Source organism: Zootoca vivipara, chromosome 2 (assembly GCF_963506605.1).
Source record: "Zootoca vivipara chromosome 2, rZooViv1.1, whole genome shotgun sequence".
Taxonomy (NCBI): domain Eukaryota; kingdom Metazoa; phylum Chordata; class Lepidosauria; order Squamata; family Lacertidae; genus Zootoca; species Zootoca vivipara.
This window is the reverse complement of record NC_083277.1, coordinates 9,698,133-9,706,501: the sequence shown is the minus strand read 5'-3', so window position 1 is coordinate 9,706,501 and position 8,369 is coordinate 9,698,133. Positions and strand designations below refer to the sequence as shown.

The following is an 8,369-nucleotide window of genomic DNA, read 5'->3' as shown; positions in this document are numbered from 1 at the left end:
CCTTAACAAACTACAGTTCCCAGGATTCTTTGGGGGAAGCCATGCCTGTTTAAAGTGGGATGATACAGCTTTAAATTTACAATGCAGATGGAGGCCTTATTTAGTGCAGCCCTGTAATCCTGACTTTTTAAATACAGAGGTATCTCGGTTTACGAACTTAATCCATTCCGGAAGTCCGTTCTTAAACCAAAACCGTTCTTAAACCAAGGCACGCTTTCCCTAATGAGGCCTCCCACCTTTCGGATTCTGTTCTTAGACTGAGGTAAAGTTTGCAAACCGGGACACAACTTCCGTGGTTGGACTGGATGACCCTTGGTGATCCCTTCCAGCTCCACGATTCTGTGATTCACTGCAGCACCTGGCAGATCTCTCTCTCTCTCTCTCTCTCTCTCTCTCTCTCTCTCTCTCTCTCTCTCTCTCTCTCTCTCTCTCTCTCTCTCTCTCAAAATACCTAAAACACTTTTGGAGGAGGCATCATAACAAGCAGTATAGATGCTCTGTAGTGAAATGCAAACGAAAACAAACCCATGTGCCAAAACGCATCCGTGAAACAGGCAGGAAAAGAACCACCTGGGATCTGACCCATGTAATGGTTAAATCCAGCAGTCGAGATCGGGTTCCTAGAGAGGAAGGGGAGGGTGGAAATTTGGGGAGGGGGGAGTAGGTGGGATGTCGCTACCATAGAGAGGTCGGGGGGGGGGGAGCCCGTGCCTTTTCCGTCCCCTCTATCCGGAAAGCAAAATGGCTCTCTGGATGTAGGCGGGAGTTGGAGGCTGGTGAAACCCAAGCAGCGGTGAGCCGAGGGTGCAAAAAGAGAAATTATGTCGTAGATATATATACAGTGTATAAAATCTCCAGCTTTTATATGGGGGGGGGCGGAGCGTGGGGATGCAAAGAGGTTGGAGGGTGGAAGGAACCTTGCAGACCCTCCACCTAAGCCGGGATAGGAAACTGGGGAGACTGGCTCTGGTTGTAACCTGCCATATCTTGCATTGCAGGGGGTTGGACTAGATGATCCTCAGGGTCCCTTCCATCTCTGCGATTCTATGTAGAAGTCAAATTGCTAGTCCCTTCAGCCCCTGCCTTCGCCAACCTGGTGTCTTCAGCTCCAGGCGTTTTGGGCTACAACTTCCGTCAGTCCAAAATCCCTTGGGAGGTTGTGTGTGTTCACATTTTTTTTTAAAAAAACCCATTGGAAAGTAGGCTCTCGATTATTAATTGCTACTTTAACGTTGCAAACTGTCCTGTCAGCTAAAGCATTTGCCATCCAGCTCACTATTGTAATGGACTCCCTTCAGAAGGTGGTGGATTCTCCTTTCTTGGAGGTTTTTAAGCAGAGGTTGGATGGCCATCTGTAATGGATGCTTGAGCTGAGTTTATTCCTGCATTGCAGGGGGTTGGATAATAATAATAATAATAATAATAATAATAATAATAATAATAATAATAATATACTATTATTATTATTAATTTCCCCAGCCACTCTGGGCGGCTTCCAACAAAATATTAAAATACAATAATCTGTTAAACATTAAAAGCTCCCCTAAACAGGGCTGCCTTCAGATGTCCCCCGTTGTCCCTTCCAACTCTGTCGTTCTATGATTCTATGATCTGGAGGGCACCAGGTTGGTGATTATGGGGTCAGCTATACAGCCACAAATAAAACATTTTAAGTGTGTTTTAAGTGCAATATACAATGTGACACTTTTTCAGAACGGTTTTTATCCATGTGTAGATTCTACCCTAGTCTGCTCTAACTGCCAGCATCTCTCATAGCTTCAGGCAGAGAGATTTCCCCCTCCCCCACAAAAAGGCAACTGTTTTCGGTCTCTTGCAACAACCCCCCCCCCAAATATGGACGGGCGGCAGCTCAGTGGGTAGAGCATCTGCTTTGCATGCAGGAGGTCCCAGATTCAATCCCCAGTATCTCCTGTTAGGGCTGGGAGAGGTGCCTTGTCTGAAGGAAGCATGACAGAGGTGTGTAAAATTAGGCATTTTGCAGAAAAATTGGGGCTTGGAGCGGTTCTTCTCACTTGTAACACTAGACGTCAGGGGCCTCTAATGAAACGGAATGTTGGAGTTTTCGGAACGGGCAAAAGGAAGGACTCGTTTACACAGCTCATTGTTAATCTGTGGAACTCCCTCCCACAAGCTGTAATGATAACCACCAACTTGGATGGCTTTAAAAAAGGGTTAGGTAAATTCGTGGAGGATAAAGCTATCTATTGCTACTAGCTGTGACGGCTATTTCCTACCTCCACAGTCAGAGGCAGGATGACTGAAGATCAGCTGCTGAGAATTGCAAGTGAGGAGAACTCTGCTCTGGTGAACCAGTCCTGCTTTCAAGCTTTGCATGGACATCTGGTTGGCTGCTGTGAGAACAGGATGTTGGGACTTCTTTGGCAGTCACTGGTAGCTGAGTAAGATTGTCTTCCATGAACACAGTCTTAACAGTGAGTCCGTAAGTGACTGTGGAGACCAATTTTGGATCCACACGTCTTTCCACAGTGGGGACATAGGTTTCCGGGCGGGGGTTGATCATGGTGAGGGTTTGCCAAGCGTGCCTTCCTCTTAGCACATTTCTCCCTTTTGTCCTGAGTTCGAGTAACTTCAAAGCCCATGGCACCTTTGGTAAACGCTCTTCTCCAATTGCAGCGCTCGCAGGCCAGTGTTTCCCAGTTGTTGGTGTTTATACCGGTACTACATATTTTTAGATTTGCCTTGAGAGAATCTTTAAACCTCTTCTGTTGACCATCAGCATTACTCTTTCCATTTTTAAGTTCCCTTCCAATGCTACAGTTTTATGACTAGATAGATCTTTGACCTGATCCAGCAGGTTATTTTTATGTTCTTATGTTCATTATTGTTTATTATTATTATTATTATTATTATTATTTGCATTACTTTCACCTGCTTGCATTACCAGTTCTGGTGTGATGTTGTGGCTAAGCGCTGGACTCAAAACTGACATCCAGTTCCCCCTTCACCTCTGAAGCTCACCAGCCTACCTGGGGTAAGTCACCATCTCTCAGCTTATCCTACCTTCTCAGGTTGCTGTTAAGATAAGGCAGTTTTAAAAAGCTAGACTCCAGAGAGTTTTCACAAAAAAATGTGCTTTCCAGAGCTCCCCACTTCTGTTACTTTGCAGGGAAACGTTCTGCATCATCATCATCATCATCATCATCATCATCATCATCATTATTATTACCTGTCCTTCACGCTAAGGTCCAGGGTGAGTTACAGCAACAATATTAAAAGCAGTTTGAAACAACTTAACCAGATTGCTCTTGTTTTCTTCTGACAGGAGGAAGAAGCGCTTGGATATCCCATCGGCGGCCAAGGGTAACTCCTAAGCGCCGTTGTGGAGATAGCTCTGCCCTATATCCCTCTGAACTTGCCCTGTCATACCGCAGTAGCTGGGCGCACTAATCCGATAGGCTGGATTCCTCTCCTGCATTAGCTCTCAGGGGCGGAAGGGCTGCTCTGAGTTCTGATTCCATCTACTACCCTTCCCAATTGCAAGAGCCCCAGTTCCCAAATGGCGGAAGGGAGGGAGGGGGAGTCGCCGGCCCCGGATCTCCGGTTCCAAGCAGCGCTGGAGCAGGAAGTGAAAGTGGAGAGGAAGGACCCAGCGGGTCCCAAGTCTGAGATGGGATCCAAGGGACCGAGGAAGAAACCCCACACTGCTGCTCAGGCGGGAGCTGCGGGGTGCGAGGGCCTGCAGCAGGTCTGGGAGGCCCAGTGGCAGGCCTTCCTCAAGGCAATGGAATTACCCCACTCTGAGGCGGGGAGCTCACAGCTGGCAGAAATGGCTCCCTGGGGGGACCTGAAGACTTCCCTAGCCCCTTTTGAGGCCATCACTGCAGCCAGCCAGCCACCAAAAGAAGGGTACCGCCTTCCGATCCTCAACGGGGTGAGCCACCAGATCAGTGTCAAACTCGATCCAAGAGAACAGGGCCCCTACACCAAAGTGAAGGAGGAGGAGGAGGAGGCCCTCAGCACAGAGGGGCACCGGCAACGCTTTAGGCAGTCCCACTGCCGCCAGGCTGAGAGTCCCCGCCAGGCCTGCAGCCGACTCTGGGAGCTTTGCCGCCAGTGGTTGAAACCGGAGAGACGTACCAAAGAGGAGATCCTGGACTTGCTGGTCTTGGAGCAGTTCCTGGATGTCCTGCCTCAAGGGATCCAGAGTCGGGTGAAGGATCAGGCTCCCGAAACCTGTGCCCATGCGGTGGCCCTGGTGGAGAATTTCTTGCCGGCTCAGGGAGAGGCAGGGAGTTGGGAAGAGCAGGTGAGGCTGTTTCCTTTATTTATTTTTTAATAATAATGTATACTTCGAAATATGTGCAAATTAAAGTCAACAAAGTTTCCAGTCTAGTATTTCCAAAATTTGTGTCGCAGTGATTCACAAAAAAATGCCCACCTCTCAACAAATGTTGTGTTGTAAAATATACCGCTCCTCTTAGGGATCAAATCAATTGATTTGTGCCTTTTTGCAAATTCAAGACATTTCCATAGGCATTCCCATATAATTGGCACCTGATAATCTTTACACTTTCGAGCCCAGACTGCTCTGGCTGCCATCACAAGGGTTGCTTTTGTTTGTTTGTTTGTTTGTTAAAGGCTGCTGTTTTGCAGATATTTCCCCCTCAATCAAATAAAAAATAATCAACTGGGGGAGAGTTTTCTCCTGTCATTGAATTTATATGATGCAGGATTTGTCTCCAAAGGCATGCTGAGACTCCTGCAGCATATATGTTATGTTTGCATTGTCTGTTAAAACAACTTCAGACATTTAAACCAAGTATCCTTATAGGAGGCTGTTTGCATCCTGGGAATCCTGAACTATCCATAGCTGGTAGCGAGATCAAGAACCAAAGGAAGCTACCTTATGTCGTGTCAAACCATTGATACATCTTGCCCAGTTATCACAGTGTTCTTCGAAACTTGGGCCTTGGATGTTGTTTGGACTACGAATCCCATCATCCACAGTCAGCTTAGCCAACAACGAGGGATGATGGGATTTGTATTCCAGCAACTTCTGGGAACCTAAGCTTGAAGAACACTGGTCTACACAAAGTGTGTCTAAATGCTGTGAATAACACAAATTATAGAACAACGTGACCCTTGATGTTTCAGGGCCCGGGTCTCTTTCAGAAGGTGGTTGTGAATGTCCCGGATGAGGCAACTACTTTGGGAGATGCAGGCAGGCATATCTGGAATGTGGTGAAACATGAGTGTGGAGGAAATGCTGGCTCAGGCGGTAAGTAATAATAATAATAATAAATGATTTATTTATACCCTGCCCATCTGGCTGGGTTTCCCCAGCCACTCTGGGCGGCTCCCAGCAGATTAAAAACAGAATAAAACATCAAACATCAAAAACTTCCCTAAACAGGGATTACTCCATGCTAACTGTAGATCATTCTATAGTCGGGGAGCTACCACAAAAAAGGCCCGTTTTCTTGTTGCCACCCTCTGAACGTCTCTGGATGGGGGGGGGGGTACATAAAGAAGGGCCTCAGCTGACAAGCACAGGGTCCGGGTTGTTTTGTATGGGAAGTGGTGATAAACTTATTTATTTATTTATTTATTTTACCCCAGCCACTCTGGGCGGCTCCCAACAGAATATTAAGAACACAGTAAAAGATCAAACATTAAAAACTTCCCTAAACAGAGCTGCCTTCAGATGTCTCCTAAAAGTCAGATAGTTGTTTATTTCCTTAACATCTGATGGGAGGGCATTCCACTTGGCGGGCGCCACTACCGAGAAGGCCCCGTGGCTGGTACGATACCTGATACGGTACTTAAGGTATGGACGTTCTTTATATTTCATCTCTCTCCTTCTTCCTTCAGGTAAGCAGTATGCGATGCAGAAAGAGGATCACAGGCAAGAAAGCTCTGAGCAAGAACCACATGGGATGCTGGAGGAGAGAGAGGGAGCCAACGGACTCAAGGACTGCAAGCGGGCGGGATCGAATGAGGGTCTGTGTGGGCTGTGGAGGCAACAACAGGCAAGCTGTCCGAGGCAGAGGATGGATCAGCTCATTCCTAGCGTGGGCCTTTACCAAGGACTGAGCGGACTTCTTACCGGGGAGAGGCCTGTGACCCTGACCGGATACAGACGGACTTCTAACTCCAAGGCAAGCGAGAGGACCGAGGCAGAAGAGAAACCCTTCAAATGCGTGGAGTGCGGGAAGGCCTTCCGCACAAAGGACAAGCTCATCCGACATCACAAGACCCACACGGGGGAGAAGCCGTACGGTTGCTTGGACTGCGGCAAATCCTTCAGCACTAAGTACGGGCTTTTCCGGCACTACCGGATTCACCGGGGAGAGAAGCCGTACGGATGCTCGTACTGCGGCAAGTTCTTCCGGATGAACTACGACCTCATCCGCCACCACCGGGTCCACACGGGGGAGAAGCCCTTTGAGTGCTCGGACTGCGGGAAGTCCTTCGGCATGAACTCCGACCTTGTCAGACACCAGAGGATCCACACGGGGGAGAAGCCCTTCCAGTGCTCGGACTGCGGGAAAACCTTCAACGTCAAGGGCAGCCTCGTCGCCCACGTCCGGATACACAAGGGCCTGAAGCCGTACAGGTGCAGCGAGTGCGGGAAATGCTTCAACCAGAGTTCGAAACTGAAGGCCCACGTGAGAATCCACGTGCGGTAGAAACATGGAACAAACGCCCCGGACTCTGGTAGTCCTGGACCTTTAGCAGTCGCTCGGGTCTCTGCACGATCGTCTCCTCCTGTGCGGATTTTCCCGGGTGCGGATGGAGGTTTTACTCTGAGCCCCTCTAGGAAGTGAAGTGGTGCAGTGCTGGGATTCAGACCATGGCAACTGGGAAGTGCTCTGCCTCAAGAAGCCTACTAAGCCACTTTGCCAGCTCACTTGTCTAGATGGTCCTATTTCCAAGGGTTGGTGCCAGTGGAGACTAGTCCGCCAGGGCGAATGGGGCACTGTCCCACCAACCGCAATCTATCCTTTCTCACGAGAACATAGAGTCAGGAGCGAGCCAGCAGTAAATCACACTGTGCAAGTTGCCATTAACTCTTTAATAGCAAAAACATGATCTGCACCAACATGGTAGAGTGTCAGGCCTAATGAGCACAGCAACTCCTCCCTGGTAGGTGTTGCTCCCATGAAGCAGTTGTCGAGACTGAAGGTTCCTGCCTCCCCATAGCTGCCTAAGTCCCCTCCTCTCCAGGGTTTCCCCCAAGCAATTGAAGACTGAGTCTGTGCATCACCACTCTCTCCTCCGCCCTTTTTGTGCCTCTTTTGGTTCTGGGAAACTAGGGGAAAAGGGAGCTCGTTACAGCAGGAGGGGGAGAAACCCGTGACACTTCCCCAGCCTGACCCTTCTCTGCCTCTTGGCTTCCCTCATCCCACCCTCCTGCTTCGGCTTCTGCCCGATTCTGGACTGCTCTCTGCCTCTGCCTCACCCAGCTCACTAAGCCCTGTTGCTTCCTCAGCTTCTGACACCTCCTCTTCCCAGTCTTCTCCCTCTGACCGCTCATTGTTGTCCCACCACCACTCCCCAGGCTCTGGGTCTTCTTCCCACCACTGGAGCATCCTGTTTCCCAAGCGGATGCCACCGGGAAGCCCATCAGCCCTCCTCCAATTGTTGATTCCCAGCAACTAGTGTCAACCAGAGGCATGTGGCTTCTGATGCTGGAGGTGGCATGCAGTTATCATGACCCCCGGGAAATGAATTCATGTCTCTAAGAACAAGTACCCCTAAGTGCACCCCGAACAGCATACGCCCTGAAGTAGCATTGATTGGGGAAATCCTATGGCACAGGAACCATCACTTACTAAGGCCAGGGGAGCGAGGAAGGGGGGGCGGTATGCTAATAGGTGGCCCTTCAGCTGCTAAGAACATAAGAAGAGCCTACTGGATGAGGCCAGTAGCCAATCTTAGTCCAGCACCCTGTTCTCTCAGTGGCCACCAAGATGCTTGTGGGAAACCTGCAAGCAGGACAAGAGCCGTCTGATGGCCTAGTCAATTTGTCCGATCTTTTAGAGCCATCCATTTTGTTGTCCATCACTGCCTCCTGCGGGAGCAAATGTCATAGTTCCACTATGGTGGTATTCGACTACTGAAGTTAATGGAACTAACTTAGTCATATTTATTCATTTTAATAGGTCTGCTCTGAGGGAAAGTGAATGCCAACCATGTATTTTTAACTTCTGATTTAATAAATACATAAATATTTGGGTGTGGTGGGTTGGTGGTTTTTTTTATGTCAACTTGTTTTTGACTTCTGACTTTGGCTGCTAATTGCATCTTATGTTCCATGTAAATCACTTAGAGGTTTGAACAATTAAGTGACGTCATTTTTAAAATAAAGAAACAAATACACTGTT

At 48.7% G+C, this 8,369-nt stretch overlaps 1 protein-coding gene across 2 annotated transcripts; it reads left to right on the top strand.

Annotated features, from left to right (window-relative positions):
- The first annotated feature begins 713 nt into the window (after positions 1-713).
- Positions 714-8,369, top strand: LOC118081370 (zinc finger and SCAN domain-containing protein 31). Of its 2 annotated transcripts, none has more exons than XM_060270725.1 (5): positions 714-793; positions 2,927-3,013; positions 3,305-4,288; positions 5,137-5,260; positions 5,854-8,369. In XM_060270725.1, exons 3-5 carry the CDS (start codon positions 3,539-3,541, stop codon positions 6,669-6,671), a joined length of 1,692 nt encoding a protein of 563 aa, XP_060126708.1. In that variant the 5' UTR covers positions 714-793; positions 2,927-3,013; positions 3,305-3,538; the 3' UTR covers positions 6,672-8,369. The 2 variants fall into 2 exon arrangements, with proteins under 2 accessions (XP_060126708.1, XP_060126709.1); XM_060270726.1 differs by having other exon boundaries at positions 724-793; positions 2,264-3,013.